At 40.0% G+C, this 23661-nt stretch overlaps 1 protein-coding gene across 2 annotated transcripts in view; it reads right to left on the minus strand.

Annotated features, from left to right (window-relative positions):
* NFATC3 (nuclear factor of activated T cells 3) overlaps positions 1–23661 on the minus strand; it is a 66506-nt gene that overhangs the window by 41299 nt on the left and 1546 nt on the right. For both annotated transcript variants that reach the window (XM_080553014.1, XM_080553013.1), the window contains exons 2-3: positions 8962–10093; positions 854–1016 (exon numbers count right to left, since the gene is read on the minus strand). In XM_080553014.1, the coding sequence (XP_080409140.1) occupies positions 854–1016; positions 8962–10093 (1295 nt within the window). The remainder of the gene's footprint in view (positions 1–853; positions 1017–8961; positions 10094–23661) is intronic.

The raw sequence follows: 23661 nt of genomic DNA on the forward strand, positions 1-23661 counted from the left end.
ATGCAGCAAACTTACAAATCAAGGAATCTTAAAAGCCCCATAATTCCCCAGCGCAATCTTCCCTGTGTCCAGCGAGTAAGAGGGCCAGTTCTGTTGCCAGCTGGCACCACAGGTACTAAAGGAGACATAAGTGACTACCAGTAAAGTAATCCAGAAGCCTGCCCAGCATAGGGTAGGAGATGTGTGCACACCTCGGCTCAGAGGGGAGCACATCACAGCTTGTGTACGCAGTTATTTATATCCACGACACCAAAACCATGCTTCTTTCCCTTCAAAGGAGATTATGATGGCAAAGCTTTCACATGAAAGCCAAACCTAATTTACCAGGACCTTACATCCATCCCTGAGTTCAACAACAATTGGATGGTGTTTGCAAAGTGTTTATATACTATGCTTTAGATGTCTTTAGCACTTTAAATGTTTAGCATGAACAAAGGAACCCAGCCAAAGCAACTGTTAATGACCAGTACCAGGTATCAAAACAGTTTGTGTACCACCACCCTCTGTTAGTCAGAGGAGAACCGTTGCCTGAATTACTACTGCATTTAGATCAGTTTCAGTACTGAACAAAACTGTTCTAAAAGACAATAAAGCTTGCTTGATTCTGTTAAAGCAGTGGAAACAGTGACAAGACACAGGGCAGGGTAGGAAGGGGAACAAGTCTTGCTTGCCCTTACAGAGTAACAGTTCAAATCTGAACTAATTTTTGTATTGCACAAGGTACATTTAGGGGAAAATCTTACCCAGGAAGGAATATAAGCTTCAAAGAAGGTAAGGACTCACGCCATTATAAATACCAGTAACTGTATCTAAGAGAAAGTTATCTTTGATTCAAGAAAGCCAGACTTCCTACCTTCACTACAGGGTGTCCTCCAGTAGATGCTTTTACTGCTCCTCTGCTTCCTTCTGTTTCATAGTGAGCTCTGTGATGAGTTTTAGGCTGGACATCTATTTTCAGTTCACATTGCCCGTAATGACTTGGTAAAGGCCAGTCGAGAGGTGGCAACGAAGATGTGCTGCAATCAAGATGTGCACACTATGGTTAAATGAAATATGCCATTTGGCCAGGGTACAATCACAGGAACTTCTCCATAAATACAGACAATGATGTCATTTTCCTAACACATGATTACGAAATAAGAATAGCTATTAGCCTAGCACTATTTCTTGAAAATTCCCAAAGTCTGCTGGTGCATTAAAATCTTCAATTAAACATTTATTTGGGGGGTATTTTTGGAGCGTACTAATGTAGTGCTGTATTTCTTCCTTCCAGTCCCTGGCTGAAAGAAAGGTACTGCAGGCCCTGCATTACCAGCGTTATTCCATAATGCTCTTATTTTATGTTTTTATTCTCAAGTTTATCAACAAGCAAGTTCAAATGGTTCTAAAGGGAACAGTTTAAATTCATTTATCATTATCATAACTAAATCATTAAGTTTCAAAAAATACTTGAAGATAATAAAGCAGACAGTTACTTTGTTAAGATTGGTAAGCACTGCACTTTGTTAACTATCATTCCGATGAACACTACCTGATGATTCAAACTTTTAAGACTAGTAGTCCTGTCTAAGCATAAAGACTTACTGCAACAAACACACCTGAAGTGTGTGCTTAGCTTATCCATGGATTATACCCTTACACCCAGTAGCAAAATTGCTCCAGGGGAGGAGGAAAAAAATGCAGCAATAGAAGTAACATGAAAAACTCAAAGGGAAATAAGCCACATGGTATCACCATTTTTTTTCCATACCTATCCTTTTACCTGCTTAGATTCACAGACTTATTATTCTAATATGAAGAACAGTAGGATTCAAGTCAGTAATTACCTGTTGGAGCAAATTAATTTCTAAACATTTAAAAGTGAATGTTTATAGCACTGTGTAACACACAAGAACATATACAATAAAAATAAGCTTCTATTGAAATAGTTTTTACTACCATACACTGACCAACAGGGCAAGCAAAGTAGGTTTTAAAGAGATGGACAAACGCTGGTTTGTATTCTTGCCTGAGAAAGTGCAACTCCATTCCTTTCTCCTTTACAGGAAGTCAGGTAAAACCCCACTGCCAGTCCAAAACCATGCACACTTTCACAAACACAAACAGCTACAGATCCACAAAAGACAAGCTGTACCTTCTGGAGAGCTGCAACCTATGAAAACATATCCACAGTTGGGAAAGAAGGTGATGTTTGAACTGAAGGGGAAAAAAAAGGCTGTCTTTAGTAAGTATCTGGATGGACTTGGGCTCAGGCTGCAGCACCATATATCTACCTTTTACTACAAACATCATTGTCACTAAGCACAGAAAAGGAAGAGAAGCAAAGGCCCCACTTGCTGGCATCCTCCTACAGGAGGGCCACCTATAAACCTGCTGGCCTGCTGCTTTGTGGAGTACCTCCAACTGTGCACTTCAGCAGAGAGCTAACCCTGAGATAAACTCATCTCCTGAAGCGCCTTTCAGGGAATGAATGGGAACCAGAGTTCTTCCCTTTCTTCTTACTGAAAGTAAGAAATGAGAGCAATAAATCATGTCCACAAGCATTCAGTGTGTAGCCAAGACTCTTCTTCCCCCAGTAAGCAGGTCTTAGGACCAGTCCTTCCACAGCAATAGTATTTACTGGGTAGGAGAAGTGATGTCAAGAATAAAAGAGGAAACAGGAAAACAAGAGGAATGCAGCATAAGCCCAGTCCTGCCAGTTACTTACCACAGGCCAAGGTGTACTGCCTAAATGCTACTATTGGTTATCAACTAGACCTTGCCATTCACTTTTATAGTTACTGAACAAGACTCAAGTCTTCAGTCTGAAAACGGAAAGAAAACATCAGGATTAGACGATACTAAAAATAGTTTTAAAAGAAATATAGCATGCAAGAATTCGTTCTTTATTATTTCTGAAAAAGCTTTTTCTCCCCTATAACCAAGTAGTTGATGTTAAAATAGTTGGTATGCATAGTGAACAGATATGGTCCCGCAGAGAGCTTGGTGTAACATGCACACCACAGACTACATACCAATTACTGGGAGATATTACTCAAAGTTACATATTAAACTCACTCTAGAAAAAGTATTTGTTGCTAATGATGGCCCTCTATACCTCTAAGAGATTTAATCCTGCAATTAACTAATAAAAATGTAGCACAAGCCATATCAGAGTCCCATTATCTGCTGAAACAATATTTGGAATACTAGAACAAACATGGAGACAGGAAAATAACGAGGTCTCAAGATTTTGTCATTCTTTGAAAACAAATAAAAAAAAATCAGCATGAGGGAGTGAGCAAGCACACATGCATGTGCAGATGCCTAAACGAGAGGGAGAGAGGGAGGGAGGGAGAAGCTTCCAAAAGTTTTCCAAATAAATTGCATAGCATTAGACTTTTAGGTCTTGCTGCTTCAAACTGCTATTTTCTAGATGAAACAGACCAGAGTTGTAGCTGCTTCCCTTTAAGGAACAGACTGTGATGTGGGATACCCAAAGTGTTAAGTGTTTATCTTTGAATATTTTTCTTGCTGTCTCCATCACCCTCAACTTCTTAGCAGCAATGGAATCCTAAAAAGTTTCGGGGTACAGTGTCATGCACCTTTCTGCCCTGTGATGATATCATTTAAATCCATTTCTGCTTCCACACCACTCTTTCACTTGTTTTGAAGCAAATGCTGTAGAGCAACACATTACAGTGAATCGGTGATCTAACTTTATTTCATTTTGAAAGGTAAGCTTTTTTATTCTGTTAGTTTACCAGAGCCTCCACTATCTAAATGGTTTGTTCAAACTGAAATAACGGGAGAGAGGCTGAACAAGAACTTTCCTTGCCTGTCACCTTCTGAACGTCACATGGACCTTCAAGCTCGGACACTAAATAAATACATCAAATATCAGAATACAGTCCATAAACTTTTTTTTTCCCCACTAGGTAGAAATCAACATTAAAACGGAAGAATCATGTCAGAACTGGGGTGTGAAGAAACACTATCTCTGTACTAGACACTGTATATGGGAAATAAATTCTGAAGCTGCTAGCTGGAGTAATTAGAGTAAATAAAGTTGATAGTGAACTCTACTGATCTCTGATGATTTGAAACTTAACTAAGACACCTATAACATGTTTAAAAAAACACAGCTTTTTGAGAAACGTGCAAAGATTTGGTACCGTTACAAAAAGATTTGTCTACCCCAGTTTGCACACAGCATGATGACATTTCTATTGCTTTCAAAGCCATCTGTACCTTTGCATTCAGAACACAGGATCTAGATCAGGTGCTGACTGTTTTTTTTTTTTTTTTACAAGTTATTTTAGACTAAAAGATTAAAAGAAATAAGAACTTTTGTTTTTCAAACCTCTCACTTGTCAAACTTGAGGGAGGAGGAATGTACTAGTAGACACTTCCACACACTTTGTTACAGAAGTTCATCACAAAATTACTGTTACAACAGCTTGCAACTTAGTGTTTTTTTTATACATGGTTCTGTAATTTTTCCTTTTCTTTGCCGAGTAAACCCCTTATTAACAGTACAGTAACCTACTAGTAAAGCACCAAATCACATACCAGCAAACAATGACTGATGGTCATCCTAAATGTTTCATGAAATCAAATCTTAGCATGCTGTTGAGACAGCACCAATCTGTAAAGCTACAGATGTTCTTCCAGTAATACCAAGAGAATTTCATAATCTGATTAATGCAAGTCTCCAAAAGCTCAAACTTCTATCACCTCAAGATTAAAGGCTTTAGCGAACAGCTGCTATTAAAGGAAACTTAGAAGTAGAGAAAGAACCCTTCAGTAGCATCCTCAGCAGAAGCCATCACTTTTAAAACAATCACTTCAGTGTTCACACTATTAATTCAATGGATACCTTCTTCACCTGCAACTATGATCTCCAAAACAACAGCGCTTCTGGCTGCTCACATTGATGAACAGACATCTAACGCTCATCAGAATGACAATCTCATGGATTCCTCTGGGTTTCAGTGTTCAGACCTGCGGAAGCAACGGCCCCCTCCATGGGCTGTATCTCCCTTGCACAGGAAGAAACAAAGCCTAGAAACAAGATTGCTTGCTTGCATTTGACTTATGCTTTATTCTTCCTTCTATCCCACATGCAGTGTTGTGGGGCCAATGGCAGCTGTGGAAAATAATCCTGTTAAAAACTGAAAACGGTTATCTTCCATTTGGAGCACTCCTCCTAGGCAATTCACTGGACAGACAGCTGGGGCTCCGTGCAGAGAGCAATTGCTAACCCTGGTACCTCAGCTGAAGCACCTGTGATTAACTCAGTTTTAGTCTAATGCTCTGTTGGACTCCTTGCTTAAAAAGTTTTTGAATACAGGTGGAATGAGAGCTCATTTTAGCTACTCAGTATGAACATGTTCCTGCCTCTCAGTAGTCACAAATTCTAGTTATAACCTTTCAAAGATACCCACTAGGATCTCAAAAAGTTTGTGACAATTCCTCTTTTTCAGTTTCTTTCTTTCATTGGTTAACTTTCACAGATCTGCTATTAGAGTGATTTTTTAATTATTATTTCTTAGTTACAGCAAAAGTAACACTTTCCACTTGCAGCTCTCCTGAAACATCAAAATCTGTGACTGAGAAAGAGCTTGCTGACCAATGGATATTCCAGAGCTTTTTCACATCCTGAGCTTTTGCAAAGAATAACCAACAGCGTTGGTTACGATAAGTCAATGCCGTGACACAGCAAACCTTTCAGAATCTCAAATCTTACTGTTCTGCAATATTACAGTCCTTCTTTGAGAGTTCTTGTAGAGTGAAAACACAGCTGTGATTGCTCTTCACTACACAGAACAAAGTAACGTGTTTCGGAGTTAAGAATTTGGGGGCCATTCCAGTTGCCACAGCAGATTATCAATAAATATCTTTTTTTAAATACTGCTTACATTCAAAATGTCACTGTTCTGCTACTAGCAGACCTACAGTTAAATATGCTTTACTGATACAGTATACTGCCGAGTAAAATCTATATTCTATCTTTCAGAACAAAGGAGAGAGCTGAATCATATGTACAGCACAGAGGTCGCATATTAAACAGTCTGAATTTCTCTGGATTCATTAATGGTGTGTAAACATTACAGCAATAGCCTAGCTTATTAAAAATCTAAGAGGTTCAAAGTTCTCTTGCCTGTCTCACTAAGTGGGTACTTATCTTCAAAGTCAGCGACTTGCAAATATTTTCACTTTAAAGTTTTGCTAACACAGCATAACTGGTGTTATTTCTATGTAACAAAAAACAGATGGATAACTATGTACCAGAGTAAGTTTGTCTATAGTCCAATCGAATTAAAAGGCTTATTCTTCTTAAAATTAAAGACTGAGATCCCAATTGTTATGCTAAAAATAGAACAATTCTGTTCCTCTCTGCTCCACAGACTTTCAAGAGAAAGACAAGAGAACTAACTATTTCAAGCGTTCTACCACCTGCCACTATATTTACACTACTTTTTTCCCAAAAAAGAAGGTTAACATAGTCAGCAATCTTAGCTTTCAGTGGAAACTGCCATATAACTGCAGGTAAAGTACTCTCAAGTTGCCGTTAAGCATCCACCACTAAAGAGATTCCTGAACTGTACATGCATGTGTCACAGCCCACTTGTTCACCACCACTGCAACCAAGATACTGCATGGTACCCCATCACTTCATGGTGCTCCAGACTGAACCTGTGGCACAGCATTCTGAAGGAAACCGTCAGTTTATAAAGTAGTTCTTAATCAGAACTAATTAACTGCAGAGCACCATATCTGTGGATTTTAACACTAAATGTTGCTCAGCTCTTATGAACTGTACTTTTAGTGAAAAATCCCCATCCTGAGTATTAAATTACATTATAATCTTTTCTCATTACTAGTTTCTGGGTTGTCCATACAATGTTTTCATTCTCCTAGATCAACCTGAAAAAAAAAAAAGCCTTATAAAACAGTTTGTTTCCCCCCCCTGGTTTCTGGAGATCTAAGATGTCTAACTGTAGGCATTGTAATGGAGAACATCAGTTTCTGTGAAACAATTTATTTATGTATCACTTCAAAACACTACTTGCTACTTGTCTTTCTAAAACAGCAGCTTTGTACTTGAGGCAGCTGGCTGGAATCTACACAAGAAAACTTTAGAAGGGATCAGTCTTGATGAACTTCCCAATATTACATGATTTCATAAATATTTACTAAATACCTACTAAATGGGAATTCCACAGAGTTTTAATGACTTAAGGATGCACTTAAGATAACTCACGTGAGCATACTAACCGTTTTCAGATGGTACCTCACCATGAGCAACTGGATCACATTTAGATATTTGCATATGAATAGGCTCTAGGAAGAAACACTTTCTCTGGCATTCTCCTGGACTACTACCTAGCCTATACTGACATAGGCTATCCTGAAGCATCTATGTTGCTCTTCAAACAGGTAATACAGAATTTGAGAAGGAATGAAAGAAAAAAATAATCAAATTCATAAAAGAAATCTGAAACTACTTTATACAAGAACCTAGAAATAGGTCTTTGAAAGATTTACTGGGGAAAAGAGTATTTTCAGTGGATGAAATTCAAGCTCTAACAGTAGACATGAAAAAAAGAATAAAACTCAGCATCTTCATGAAACAATGGGGCAACAATCAAATGGCAAGGTCAGATCTGCCATCTCTACCACAAGATCCCAATAAGAAAGGGATTTTCTAAGTGGAGGGGATGGAAACATGAAATACACAAAGTCAGTTCTTATCCTTCCTCCTAAGGGAACTAAAAGAAAACAAAAAAAGGTGTCTTAAACAAGAGTAAGAATGTAATAAATAAAATGACCAAATAACTTCATTGCTGAATATACTGAAAAATGACCAATTTAATCTACAATTGAAAGAGTGCTAATCTGCCAAGGTATTGGTCAAACAAATATTACGTACTGACATATCCTGTAATTTATGATATATTTTATAATTTATATTATGATATAATGCTATATATAGTGCATATATAATATGTGATGAATATATACATTGCAATTAGTATCCAACTTTATGACAACCGAGGTGCTTGCTTTTGGTCACTGCTATAAACTACTTCAACAGTGGATCTCCCTACATTTAATTTTTATTCCTAAAGGGTAAGAGTGAACTTAGCTTCCCTGCTTCGTAAGTAGCTAAATCAAAATACTATACAACAGAATTAAATATTGGAGTATACTGAAGACGCCTGGTCTCACGGTACCTCTGGAACAAGCTACAAATGCTAAGTAGTTTGACTTTTCATACAGATAATAGCTGCTAATGCAACCATTTCCACTAGTTCAATAGTCAGGCTAAATTTTGGGCAGCCAATGTATCATTTTATTCAGCTTACTTGTGAATAGGTGTAGTCTTTGCCGCTTTCTGCATGTGTACCTGTTTTATATTTTTGAGAAATGTCAGCATTTAACTAACTTCTGACATTCTGTATCAAGTCATCAGCTCTTGATTTTGCTCCCCGACTAAAAGAGAGAAATTGCTTCATCCACCACACTGATTCCTTCATCCACAACGCCCTTGAAGAGCAAATCTTAAGCACTGCCTCTGTAGAATGACACTACTTTAATTAGTTATTTTAAAATCAAGGCAGACTAGTATGGGAACACCAAGATTCACACACACAGTGTGCTTTTATACAGATATTTGCTTTACATAACATAACTTTCTTAGAAAACATCTACACAGAACCGGTCAAGCAAAGGGTAGCTTCACCCTCCAGTCAGTTCCTATGTTACAGCGCATCTACTATATTTTTAAAAGGAGAAGCAGATGGGTATTTGGAGTCTCAACTTGCTTTTGTTCCTATTATATTGTTTACCTGTCCACAAGAAGTTTTCTTTAAGAAGTCTTAACGCATCACAGAAATATTAGCGCATTAGTATGTGTATACAGGATGCATGGGAGGGAAGCCTTCTGAAGGACTCAGAGATTTTCTTACCACTTACCGAAATATAGGAGTATGACCAGGCTTTGGTTTGTTCCAAGTAAAGTGCGAAGGAACAGAAAGAAATTGGTCTCCGGGCAAGTCTTTTTTCAAGGTGTGTTGAGATCCAGAGCAGTCATCTACTGCAGTTTCCAGGGATGATGATAAGTTACCCTGTTCTTCAGGACAGATATCGATTTTTCCAGATAAAGTGGCAGTCTGATCCTCTGAGGTCTTTCTTGTTTTAAGAGGAATATCAGTCTCTGTACAACACTGAAATGGTGAAAGGCCAGAGTTAAGACCTTGTACATTATGGATGGACGTGTTCAGCCATGTGTCTTCCGTTATGCTTCCTCTGGGAGAATGACCAGGCGATGGAGTTGGAGAATGGTGAGGAGAGAGAGAACCAGCATAGCAAATCTCAGCACTGGAGTGTCGTCGTTTCCCACAGGGAGATGTAGGTCTTGATGAGGGCCTTGATGTTGGTCTAGGGCTTAGCCAATTTTCATCTGTAATGCTAGTTCTAGGAGAATGACAGGGAGACTGTCGAGGTGACAAGGCATGCCCAAATCCATATGGCTGTTGCCAAGATTCATCACTGGGACCTCTTGGAGAACCACCAGGAGATGCCAAAGGAGAGCCAAGGGTAAATCGAGCAGCTGCTTCATTTAACTCCGAGTCTACATCGTCATAAACGTGGGAAATGGATTCACAAGAGGAAGCATCTGAAAACCAACTTCTGGAGGAAATGCTGCTGGCAGGGCTTGGGCTAAGGGATGATTCCCTGTATGATGGCTCAAGAGGAAGATAGAGATGGTCCCTTGAAGGCCTTTCCATATACTCATTTTCTGTGCCATTTGTGTGCAATTCATCTTCATTGGCTTCAATCCCCTGATGACAGTTAGGTGAAATTGATGTAATTTGAATACTAGGGCACTCAAAGGGTTTGGGTCCACCTAGTGGACTATATTTGGATTCTGGTACCTCACAAGTTCCTTCATAGTTCTTGTGACTCTGAAGTCTTGTAGGTGGTGACAGAGGAGAGGAGTGAGACTGCAGTCCATGGCGAGGAATACAAATTGGCTGATTTACAGACGATGATGGTTGGTCTACATTGAAGATGTATATGGATGCACAGTCATCTGACTCAAGATCTGAAAACAAAATAAATAAAGGAAGAAGAAAAAAGAGGAACAGAGTCAGAATGCAATACTTGAAAAACGTCACAAGATCTTTTGTTGAAAACAGGACGTGTCCGGGAAACATCCTAGACATTTCTTACTATACTAGGCACACAAAATAAAGTTCATTATTTTAGATCCCCTTTATTTATTTATAGATAGATATGACTACAGCTTAAGTTTTCTTTCATAAATCTAGTTTTCAACCACATTCCAGTTTATCCACATCTTTAGTGGTTTAAAATGTAATACACATAGAATACGGGTTTAAAATATTGAAAGAATCTAAGATGAAATGCTCAACTCAAACTTCTTCTTTCATAAATTAATTATGAATTGAATGTAGTGATAATAATCCATTAAATATTTAATCTTTTTATATTAATATGAACAAACACTACACTTTCTGCAATCCCACTAGTCAATACTTATAAGCATGGGAATATCATATGCACAGTATTTATCTCCTTTAACATTGGAAAGCATCTTACAATGTCTCAAACTCCAATGAAGATGACAAACAACCCAAAGCATTTAACCAAAAGAGGCCTAACAAGGAACATTATTAAAGATATTAGGAAGAATCTTATTCCAAAGGCCTTTTTGGTTGCTCAGAAAACTTTCAAGTGCCCATCCTACAGAACAGCATTTTTTCAAGTTGAGTCTCGCAAAGTTTGAGCGCAAGCTGTTCAGCATAAAAAAGGCAAAGTATTCCCAGATCTCACAAACTTATCCCAAACACAGGAAATATTCCAAAGAAAAACAAGCAACCGCGAGGGAGTGCAAGTCCAGTTAACAAAATCAGCAGCTTTGTCCCACAGAACCAATGCAGATATTCTTGCCCTGCTTCTCAATATTGGATTAAGTGCCCCTACAAAACATTTGTCCTGGAAATAAGTAGGAAACACACCTTTTTCCTTATTTTGTAATCGCTACGCTTCCACTAATTTCCCTTGTAAAAGGGATCCTTCCCTCTAAAATCATACAAAGCATGAAGGAGACCTCAGGTTGTTCACCACTCCATCATCTCCTAGAAGATGAATTCAACGTACTTGGATTATTCCCACTCGATACTGAAACTAGTCTGAAAAATCTGTTAACAATGTTGTCTCTATAGCATGAATAATTTGTTTTAATGCTGAATCACTTGGAGAGCTTTTCACCCATTAAAATTAAAATTGTGCAGTTTCTAGCGTTGTTTGTTTTTAATATTTTTTTCCAGAAGTAGGGGACCACTAGGCAGAAACCTATATATTTCCACAAAAAAGAAATGTTTCATTATCAAATGTAATGATAAGACACCATGTTCATCTGATGATTTTCCGTAAATGCAAATCGGATGGCATTAATTGTATCTCAGGATATTAGCTCTTTTTTATTTTATTTTATTTTAGTGCTGGATAGGATATTAACACTTTACCAACCTTTTCAGATTTCAAGATTCATTAAAAGTTATTAGGCAAAAGACCTTTTTAGCAGACTCTTTTTACACCACTCAGCAAAGTCACTGCTCATTCAAAAATATATATTTACTCTAGCAGATGTTTCAGTACTGTCCCTCAATTTGCTGCCTTTGCTGCCCTAAAATGAAGATGGTTTTAAAATAAATTTATTCTGTCTCACAATCAAATAAAAATACCCAGACAGGAAGCGATGTATTTTAGGCCCTTCCACAATGGAAAAAAAAAAAAAAGTATGTTAATCAAGTCATTCAGCTTCATTAATAGCAATCATCTTAATATTAACTAAAAGCCATTATTCGGAAACAAAACAGAACAGAACAGCATCTCCTCAGAGACGAGAAGGAAGCATCTTCAAGTGGAGACAAAGCATACTGTTACCAAGGAATAGACTACACAGACAATGATCCTCACATTAAGAGGCACAAAAAGGAATTTAAGACTAATACTAGATAGTTCTATATGCACTGTGTGATTTTATATGTAACATTACATGTATATATGGGCATTCGCTTGCTATCCCTCCCCAGCAGCGTGCACTTAAAACACAGGCAGCTGGAAACCTGCAGTCAGAACATGTTAGCCTCTAATGAATGCCAAATCCCACAAGCACGCTTAAGACTGTGGAAACAATATATTTTGAAGTCTAAGTCACGCAAGCCATTTTCAGACACAATCAATAAACCAAACTAAGATTTATCTTAGTTTGTGCCTGTTCTCCACCCCTCCCCTTATAATCATTTGTTAAAATAATCTGCTAGTTACTCATACAAAGGACAACATTAAATATTAAGACTGTCTCACTAATTCTACTACATTAGTTACCACTAATTTTGTCATATTAAGAACTATATAAAGAATTTGATCTGGAAGAGCCCCCTAACTAAATGGAAAGAACTAGTAAACATACAAAGATGAATACAACTTCAGTGAAAGAAAGGAGGGGGAAAAAGAAGCCTGACAATCCTTAAGATGGAAAGGAGTGAGAATAGCTGAAAGAAATCCAACAGAGGGCTTCAAGAGAGCAGAGAGTAAACAAGCTCATGAGTGTTTCACAAAAGGCAAGTACAAGGCAAAAAGGAGTTATGCAAAAATCCATGGCAAGGGATGGAGTTATGGAAATCAGGTAACTGAATGGGAGAGCTATTACATCCAAGTAATCCTTGTAAAGGAGCAAAAGATGTTGTAATAAAGGAGTAAAGCTGGCCTAGGCCTTCACTGACCTTAAAATATGTGCTGGAACCATTGAAGAAACAGAAACTAGGTCAGATTACTGAGGTAGAGCAGAAAAGCCACCACAAGCACATGGAGGCAAGATGCTCAGTAGGACATCGCAAAACACAAGGACAGAGAAAAGTACTGCCATCCACATCCAAAACCTGCCAAAATCCTGACATGGCAGACTGTAAATGCTTCTTCTTCAGTAAAGGCAAGCGAGGAAATTAACAAAATTAATAACAATGCAGAGTAAAGAAAACTGGCCTGAATAAAAGGTTAAAAAGCAGTGAAGAATTACAGATCAATCAGTTTAACTTCAGTTATGGGAAGTAATTTGCTCCTGTAAGCATTTACAGACCAAGAAACAAAACAAGAAGTCAACATTTGTTAAGAACAAAACCACATCAGACACGTTTTGTATGACTGACGAAGGCCTTTTGACTGGTAGCACAGAGAGAAGCTCAGCTTTGCTTCAGCTTACTACAGCACGGCACACTACCATGCATGGCGAAGGCAGCGAGTCTCTAGAAATAAGCAAAGCCCTCTTCCCCTCCCTGCTGAGATGGTGTTTACTAGCGGGCTCACAAAAGGCAGCGTACGCCCCGTATTCCCAACACGTCCGTCAGCTACACGGAGGTGCAGCCTGCCACTGGTGTCCCCCTCAGGTGTCCGTGCCTCAACAAGAGCCAGACGGTCCGGCACTTGGAGCACATCTTTGCTACTGCCTGGAAGTGCAGGAGCCCACAGCAGCTCATGGGCAGCATCGAAACAACACTGGCTCATCTCTGACTGGACTGCTAGCTACACTTCAATGTAACGATGTTCTCCAGTTAGCTTAAAGAAAACCCAGAACAACATTTTCTAAAGCACATTTTGCTCACTGCCTGGCGTATCACACTGCTATTGTGGACCAGCAATGCTTCTCACCAGTTGTTCTCAGCGATGAACTGGCACAGGCGTATGTGCAGCTGTGCGGCGAGCCCCATTTCTCCACAGAAGGAAGGTCAATTACTATCAAATGTCTGAACACAAGCCCTGTGCCAAATATATCCAAACTGCGGTATTATTCTAGGTTTGTAAGCCCATAAACAAACAGGTTCAGACAATAAGAGTTGTTATAAGGTACTAAGAAAGTGCAACACGACCTAGGTCTTACAAAAATACTGCTGTGAAAACAGGATCAGTAATAAAGTCCTTTAAATAGCATGAGGAAGGACTCAAGCATTGCCACAGACATCATGTGTGCTCTAACGCGAGTCATACAATCTGTCTCCATTCCCAAACTCTGAGAAGGACACCCTCTGTTTTTCAGGTCTGTCACAACTCACCATTATCTCTTTCCAAATTTGATGGTATTAGAAGAATGCCACAGAAGTATCTGTTAACATGAACAAAAAAACATAGGCAGCTCCACTTTTTAATTTCATTATCCTACTCAGTTGCAGCAATTCATATACTTCTTGAGGAGAAAAATGAGTCCTAATCTTCACAAGCCAAACCCACTCAATAGCCCCAGTTTGCTTTTTGTGCACTTAAAGACAACCCATCAGCGTTCGTGGTGGCACACTACCCCACTAAAGCTCTATAATTGGACATTTAACTCCAGTTTTCCATTGCAACCTGCACGTTCTCCAGAGACAATTCATGTCTTCCAACAAGCTTAAATGTCAGATCTAGCAGAGAACTTCAAAACAAACAACCCAAAAAAGCCCTGAAGAGCAGCCACGTATTAGTTTATGAGGAGTCTAACTGACTAGCAGGCCACCAAAAATGGTAATAAAAAGGGTAAATTGTGAAAGCAATTAGGGCAGCAATGGGGAACAGGGGAAAAACACCTCCTTGTAGTCCAAGTTTACAAACACACAAAACAGTAGTGCAAGTTCAAGCTTCCAGGAAAGGATAATTTACACCACCACCATTTGATGGAGGAGTTCCCCACATTCAATGATGTTGTGCTCTCTTTCACAGTCATATCTGATTACCCAAAAGGGAGAAAAATAAATTTTACTTGTCGTGTATGCTGCTAGATAGAGGCAGCTCTGTCATGCCCATCAGAATTTCACTCATCTTCTTGTGTTAAGCAAGGATCCTGGAAATGTGCAAGAAAAACAATCTCTTCCACAGTGGCAGCTCGTCAATGAATCTTTTCCGAGTCCTAGTCTAGATGAGAATTAATTATCCTCAGTAGAACCGCAGAGCAGTAATGAAGTTGCACTAACTTAAGCAAGAGAATAATACAGCCTATCAAGTGTTTACAACTGACATTTCACAGAAAAAGACCAGACTGGCTTGCAGGGTGTAACTACATGTTATGTTTTTTTCAGCAGTAAGTACCCTCCCACACACACTCACACATATACAAAGCAGGAGGGGAAACGAGAAGAGTCGTATTTTTAACCGAGATGATTTTAGTAATCTGATTTACAGTGCAGCTACGTAAACTTTAGGATGTGGGAAGAAGCAAGCAGCCAGGACTGGAAGTGCAGGTGGTGGCACTCTCAAATAAAAACGTAACATGCAACTGAAGCCTTCGGCCGTCGCCTGGTGTACACATTTCAAGTAGAAGGGCTGTCCGTGGAGCAATCACGCTTCACCATGAAGTAACAGAATTCAGTTCCAAATAGGGAAGTAACAGTCGTGAAATTTTATTGGGCATGTAAGAAAAACAGACTAAATAAACATGAAAATCAAGTGTATCTACTTAAGCCTTAAGCACGTTTCAAAAAATTATGTACTTCAGTTGTGGCAAATGGAGTTAATCTCAGCTGAGAAAACCTCTTCCTTGTTTTTAAAATCCAAGTTCTCATAATCTTTCATTGCAGAATGCTTTGAGAGATGCTGACTAGACTGATGCACAAAGCAGGCAAAAAAATCCAGCTTGTAACAGTAAGTTTCAACAAGAATTAGTCACTCTACATTTGGTTACGAGAACAGCAAAGAGCAACCGGAAGCACTAGGCAGTGTTTATACCTGGGCCTTCTCAAGCTCTCCTGGTATTTCGGGTTGATTGTGAAGCAGGCTTTCAAATGAGAACTTTTTGGAGTTTATGGTTCAGTATTTGTTCTCTTGTGGGGACAATGGACTCCATGAAGGGTTCTCCAGCTACTTGAAGTTCTGGTTAGTGCTTGACCTACCCAGTGAAATTGTCACCCCACTGCCACATGGCTGTACCGTGACCAGCTCCCACCACCCCCAAGCATACCGACAACACTCTGCTGTCCCAGGGACACATCCAGGAGCAGTCTGCCTCCATCCTGAAACAAGCACTGCACAGAAGCCGAGTTCCCAAGACTAGAGTGCTTAAGTAGGGCCAAAGCAAAACAAGCCAAAAGAGAAAACAGGCACGTGCAAGAAAATGGGTATCTTAGATTGTAGGACAGCACGGTGACCCGGGCTGTGGTCTTTATGGAAGTGTGTAGACAAAAATGCAATAAGCAAAGACAAAAAGGTTGCATGGGGAGAGGTTAAGTCCTACAGCAAAAGGAGGGCAGACAAACAGGGGCCTGCCTCTTTCTGGTTATCAAACAGAACACAGCGCTGGCTGAGACCTGGTGCTGATAGCATCTGAACAAACCAGTCTGGGAACCCCTCACACCTCAGCAAAGCTACACCTTACTTCAGTAGCTGTCCTGCAACACAACAGAGGGTAAAGCCTGCCGTGCCGCAGCAGGCGGTCCTACCACATAGGTACTTCAAATCTTTAATATTATAGCTTTTCATCAATATGTTTTGTAATACAGCTTGAGTGTAGACTTCACATGTACAGAACTCAAAGGCTCTGTATGTTATGGGACTGAAATGAGCCAGAATGAGAAGTGCTCGCATCAATGAAGAGTTATCAACCCCCCCTCGAGTTCACTTTGCTAACCGACTGACACAGTAAGTGTCACAGGCAGAGACGGGCATGGAACCCGAAAGGAGACACCAAAGCACAGCTAGAAAGCCAGTTTTTCACCGATTTCCAGAATGATCCCCCAAAATACAAGCAAGAAAATATTAGCATGCCTCACGACTGTGTCACGCGCAAACCCTGAAACTTCCCATCTCTTCGTAGAGTCCTCAGTCACTTGTATTTATTCCAGCAGGCACCTAATCAGCTTAAAATCAAATCTTCCCCCAGCCAGCAGAAATGCTAACCCCTTTGAAAGGTACTGCTATCTGCTGCTCTGAAGCCTAAACCTGACCATTCACACTGATGAAATACACAAACTCTGACCTAAATTAAAGTAGCTACATGCAAAATACAGAACGTTGACAGATTTTCTTAGTGGTTCCTTGCATTAAACCACACGTTCTCTCGTGGCCTTGTCACTTGAGTATGCTTATCCCAAGTGACACCACTAAAACCTTTTGTAATCAGGCTGTTACTCCAGCTCCTTTGTGTCCTTGATTTAGGGAACAGCTACTAGACAGCATTTTATATAAGGTATGGATGAATCCTTATAAATTATTGTAGACATTATCACCACCCTTTATCCAGTCACCAAAAGCAGTAAACCACTGGCACTCCCAGTTAATAAAAGCACCCTGGCTTCATTACCAGCTTGAGATCCTGGTTATGTAGTGGGTTTTTAGTTTGGATATGAAGACACAAAAAGTTTGTAAAACAAATTTAGTTACAAGGTAACACTTTATTCCCTCTCTAGCATGGTACAAATGCTGCTTATCAGTGAATTTCTGTTTACGTGGCCTTCCAATTTGTCTGTTCACCCAAACCAATGTAAAACAATTTAGAAAAAAAAATCTCACGGCATTGGCTCCTAAAAAAGAAAGGTAGCAACCACTGAAACACAAAGACTCTTGCTAAGCGGTGAATTGAGAGATATTTGCCTCTTGCAATCCTGAATAAGCTCATCTATTAAAAAAAAAATAGGTTTGAAAGAACCTAAAAGCAAGTCCAGAGATGAACACTTATAAGATTTTGAATATAACTTCCTCCACCAACCCATTAAAAAACAAACAGAAAGCCCTACTCCATCTAGCAATATCTTGCTATATTAAAAATATATATCATTTTCAGACGTGATGAATAACCTCCAAAAAGCAGCCTAAGAAGCCATTTTCAAACAAACAATTGCTGTCAATCTAAATATTAATACGAATAATTTCACTCTGTAGTTCTGAGGGTGATGTATTAGCCATAGGTACCTGCTCACGTTTCTACCTATGAACATCTTTCTGCATGCTCAAATGAAGTATTTGTTTCTGCTTTTAAGAAACACAACACAACAAAAAAGCACACACACCAAACCAAACCAAAATGAGATTCCCATTTTTATGACCATGATGTTGGAAGATCACTGGTTGTGTTCCCATCATTGCACTCATGTTCCCAGAAAGCTGATTCTTCTCCCATTCCCCCAGGTACACAGAAACAAAGCCCGGCCCTCTCAACAAAAACTGCCAAAAATAACTCATATCACACCTATTGCCCTTTGTCTGACGAGCAGCCATAAGCATTCAGTGTCAGGGAGACATTTAATCAGAAGAGCCATGTAAATGATTAAGTTCAGCTGTTCAGTCAGCTTGAGAGACGTGCAGCCGGCAGCACAGACAGAAAGCTTTCTTACCGATCAGCTCTGCTGTTCTTCAGCTTTGAACTCATCTTCCCTGAAAGACTTTGAACAGCTCGGCACATTTTTGCACGACCTCACTGCCAGCGTTTCACAGCCGTACTTAGAGATGGCTGTGCTAGAGGCAGAACCGAACAGCGGCTCATTGATGGGCTTGCTCCCGCTTTGCGATTTTACTTCGCCTTGCTGATCATTTCACTCCTCTTGAATTCCACTGTCATCTGAACCCCCACGGCATGCCTGGACAAATGCAAGGACGAGGATGTCGTTTTACAGGCTGGGCTGCCTGCCAGCTCTGCTCCACGCACTTCCCTGGCCCACTAGGGCAGCTTTAGGCAACAACTCCCATAGTTACGTTATTGCTGTGAACGGCCAAATTGCTGCTTGCGATTGACCCAGGCCCAATCTGCTCTTATTTCTCACTCATTCAACAGCAACAATACTAAATTTGCAATTGTAGGGTACAAGCAAAAGGAAGATGTCATGTTTTCAGCAGAGGGCTACTTTTTGCTTTCAAGAAAGAAAAGGTTTATTTCCAATTTTCATAAATCTGTAAGATAAAAGGATCAGCACAAACATTTTCTGTACCCAGCCCACCTCCCACACCCCGGCTCTCAGCACGTGTTCAGATTTACACCATCAGACTGGAGGGAGGGGAACAGAAAGTGGCACGTCAGGATGAATGCACACATGAAATAAGTGACATTTGGTCAAACGGGGGATGTTTTTCAAATGGCTGCATGAGCACCTCTTGATACCCTACACAGTGAGCCAAGAACCAGACACCAAATCGTGAAAGTTACAAGATTAGATCAGGTGCAACTACCACAGCACATAGGAGAACTTTTTTTTGGCTTTTGCCAAATGGCCTCCTCCTGGTCAAGCTTTACCCAAAGAGGCAAGACTCCATTTTGCCAGCATAATATGAAAAACCACAACACATTTGAACATTACCATCTTAATCAGCGTTACTCTTAATGGCCAGGCAACGCTGCATTTGGTGACACCAGCTTTGACTTTAATACCTATCTCCCTCTGGTTCTTCCTCAGGCTCTCAACATTATCTTCAAGCCATGCGGCTCTTGTCACAGACCCTCTATTTTTGGTCAGATGCAGCTGTTTGGTTTTCCCCCTGCCCTCCACCAGCAGATTATATAACCACAGCCTCTGCCTGATTTGCATCGTGTCCCTGCGCATCAACCTTTTGCATGCACACAACAGCACTCACCAGCTTGTGAAATAAAATAGTGGCAGCAATTAAACTTCCCCGCAAGCGGCAGTTCCTACTGCAATACATTTGGTGCTCTATCTATCATAAATAAATAAATATTTTTTGTTTAAAAGTTACATTTATTTCTAGTGGAGAAAAAAAAAAAGAAACAGACTTGAACAACTTGTTCATTCATCCCTTTCTTGCACCAGCTGAACCTGGCCTTCCTCTACAGAAGTTCTCTCTCACAGAGCAGACACCTACAGAGCAGCACGGACAGCTGTATTTATACGGGTGGCTCAAACTATTCAGAGATACCTCAGAGATACCATCTTGTGCAAAGACTCGCTCTCCTACCCATTTATACAGACAAATCAACCTAAACAGAGTAAGATGACTTCAGGCAAGCAATACAGGTGTGCAAGTTGATCTCTTAAAAAGCCTTCAGAAGGCTACATCCCACAAACTGCCCCTTCCCAGCTAAGGTGAGGGATCTGTAGCAGTTTGGGATCAGAAGCAAGAGGCCACAGGCAGGATTTCCACCTTCAGCAGCCCTCCCTCAGCTCGCACCTCCAGTGCACAATGACTTGCCAGCATTCAGCCCTGCATCCTCCACCCAGCCCAGTTTTGAGACTTTCTTTCCTACCACAATGTGACTTAGCACTATCCACCCTAACCATTACCTTAGGGAAAAGAACAAGAAATTCAATTGCACTGCAGGTTTCTATAAACATTTTAGCCTGGTTTCTACTCTCTAACAGCAGCCCCTGACAGCAAAAATGTCACAAATACACATTTAAGAAGTGAAAAATATTTTAGATAGTAATGATCAAAGCAAAGCTATGAAGACTCGTATTACAGTGCTGTTTCAGTACATAACTGAATTAAATGACAGACAGAGTACCAACTTCTGCTGCACAGACCTCTGCCTAGCTGCTGAGGAAAGTTCAGAGCCAGACATCACTCCCAAGCACTCAGCACACCAGCAGCGGGCACCTGCTGAGCGGCCCAAGGAGCTCTGGGATGCTCGTAGGGAAAGAAGGGCAAACAGGGAAGCCTTTGAAAGGAAGTAGCAGGTATTACTTTGTTAGTCACAATGGCCAAATGAGTATTTCATTCTTGGTATTCAGAAACAGCTTTGAACCAGTACACTAATGGCTCTAAGCTACAGAGAAAAAAACAAACAAACAAAAAAGACAAACAAAAAAAACCAAACAAGTAGAACAAAAGTATACAAGTTTCCAAATAAACTAAAAAGCCAAATCTAGGTACACTGTTCTAAACCAGAGCAGGGCTCCAGTTCACAAAGACGTCCTGAACTGTCACTAAATCCATCACCAAACTGGGATATCAAAACCAAACAAACCCAAACAAGCAAAACCAATAACCCACAACTATTTTTTCCTTCAGGATGTAAGAGAGATTGTGGGAAATAATGCACCAGTAACAAGATAACTGCACAGCATTACCTAACCAAATATTAAGTCAAAGAAAATACGGAGAACCCTTTCTCAGCTTGTTTTGTAGTTTCCAAAAAACAGCTATTATGGACAAAAACTCCAAGGAACATAGCTTTCGTTTTCATAGTAAAAATGTATCAGTACTTTTAAAATATTTGTATTTTGGGAAGGCAAACAAAAAAACAACCAAGGACAAGTACATATATTGAAAGCTAAAAGATATTATGAAATTGTCTTCCTCCACTTCATAATTCAACAGCAAGAAGTTGGGGGTTAGGGCAGGCATATTGCCCTGCTCTACTGGGTAACAAACCCTTTCGCTCTCAGAAGACTTCTGCAGAAATAACAGGCACATTTTTGACAGGATTCAGAACAGAAGCATCAACAACTCAACTGTCACAATTTCCTAAGCAATTAAATAATTCATCTGCTGTATATCGACAGCCTCTGATTTTAAGTCAGCCCTCATTTCACATATTGAATAGAAATAATTTGGGATGTTACAGAACTTCACCAGATCTGGAATTCCCAGCTCAGTACCACATACTCTAAGTTCTTTAAAGGTCCTTCCCTTGTAAAAACACCTTTTTTGATAACAGAAGATAAACCTTGAAAATAAAAAATCAGCTGAGGAAACAAATCATAGCTACTTGTATTTGCTCCCTTCTGCACACTTTGGCATTTTTCAATGCCAGATCGCAACTTTTACTATACCTCAACCTCTACAGGGTTTGTAACAGTAGCACCAAGCCCATAATGCAGTTTACTTGATTAATGCCTTATCAATTCTAAATTCAAACTTCACAAGATTATACTTAATAGTATAAGTACATATAGTATATATTATATAGTATAATAGGGGTAGAAGGGGTGGGGGCATCAGAAAAAATAGTATTCAAATTCTGCTAGTCAAGTGTCACATATTCAAATCTCAAAAATCTCTAATTAAAAAGACCAAGCGTGGTGGCACCTCAAATACATTGACCGACAAAGGCAGTTAGTTACATGGCAACCTCTTTTACTGGACTGCACAGGATCAACAATACCATAATTCAAATGCCTACTTCAGCATCCCAAAGGCAACTGATACTGGGTGGCGAGATGCAGTCAGATGCTGCCCCAACTAACAAAACAGTTTTGCAAGGAAGACTATGGCGAAGGGTCTTGGTTCACCTTAGGGCACTCGAGGCCTGCAGTGTTTTGTCAGAAGATGAAGCTGACCCGCACCTAGAGCCCAGAACCACCTGCTCCAAGCGCTGAACGCTGCAAGATAAAAGCGATCTTGGGGACAAGGACACTGAAACACCAGGGGAGATTTGGCAGAAGGTGCTCAGTGCCTAACCTCCACTTACAAGTAACTGAAGTGCTTCTGAACCTAAGCAAATGCTTATGTCAAGACACGAGGTATATGAAGTGGGCAATCCCCCTGATTTTAACCAAAGAACACAGCAGACTGTAGTACTAGGCCGTGGACTCTCAAGTGTCTTTGAGCCATCTTTCACGCATTCCCCTCAGCAGCAGGAACTACAATTTTCAAATCTAGCACACAAGCTCCACTGCAGAACGGTGGTCTCAATCTCTGCCACTGAGCGCAAAGCTAAGCCCTTCAGTTCTACCATCCTGCAACCCCCTGAGATTGTTTTATGCACTAGCTCAGAATATAGCCTGGTTTAATTTCTCATATTGACCTTTTAATGTCACAAAAAACGGCAACTACAGCCTGGGTCTAGCATTTTCTTAATCACTCAGAAATCAAAAAAACATTAAATGAATGAATAGCTCACATTTTTTTGATTTTGGTTAAAAAGTCACAAATTAAGATATATAAATATTTATGTACCTATATAGAAGAATTAAATCCTCACAATACTGCAGTAGTCTCAGCATAAAAGAAAGCATTAACTTAGATTTCTGTGCTATTTACACCAGAACTTATTACCAGGCACTTCTTTCACAAGGATGCCGATCCCAAACACCTCGGGAGATAAGCATGAGGCACAAGAATTTTTCAAGTGTTCATGATCACAGCAGACTTGGCAATTTAAATATTATTTATTTCAAATTAAGTACCTTCCCCTGTTACCTACACACTTTATTATCACCACATATTAGGAAAAAAACACCCTTACACTTACTTCGCTACACAACTGACAACATCATTGAAGCCAGTGACATGGGATTACGAAACACGTGCTTTAAGGAGATGCAACAACTTCTGTTCAACTAATATACTTGGACGAGGGGGAAAGGGAAAATATATGACTTCCAACTAGGGTCCTCTCTGGCAAGGAATCTAGCTCTGGATCCACAGGCAGAACTGACAGCTAAGCTGTGGCAATGCCAAGAGGCAGAGGCCTTTTTGTAAACCCTCCGCCTCAGGACCACGTCTGGGGCACAGGCCAGCCACCCCCAGCACTTCACCACGCTGTCGAGTTCCTGAGTTGGGGATGCAGATCACAGAATCCCAGAATGGCTGAGGCTGGAAGGGACCTCTGGAGATCATCTGGTCCAACCCCCCCGACAAGCATTTCTCACTGAAAGCCACAGCAAATGAATCTGTTCATCATCTGAATATCACATTTTCAAATTTGCCTTAAAAACAGTTGTAAATTATCAAGCA

The sequence above is a fragment of the Anser brachyrhynchus genome, assembly GCF_964034855.1.
Source record: "Anser brachyrhynchus genome assembly, chromosome: 12".
NCBI classification, from domain to species: domain Eukaryota; kingdom Metazoa; phylum Chordata; class Aves; order Anseriformes; family Anatidae; genus Anser; species Anser brachyrhynchus.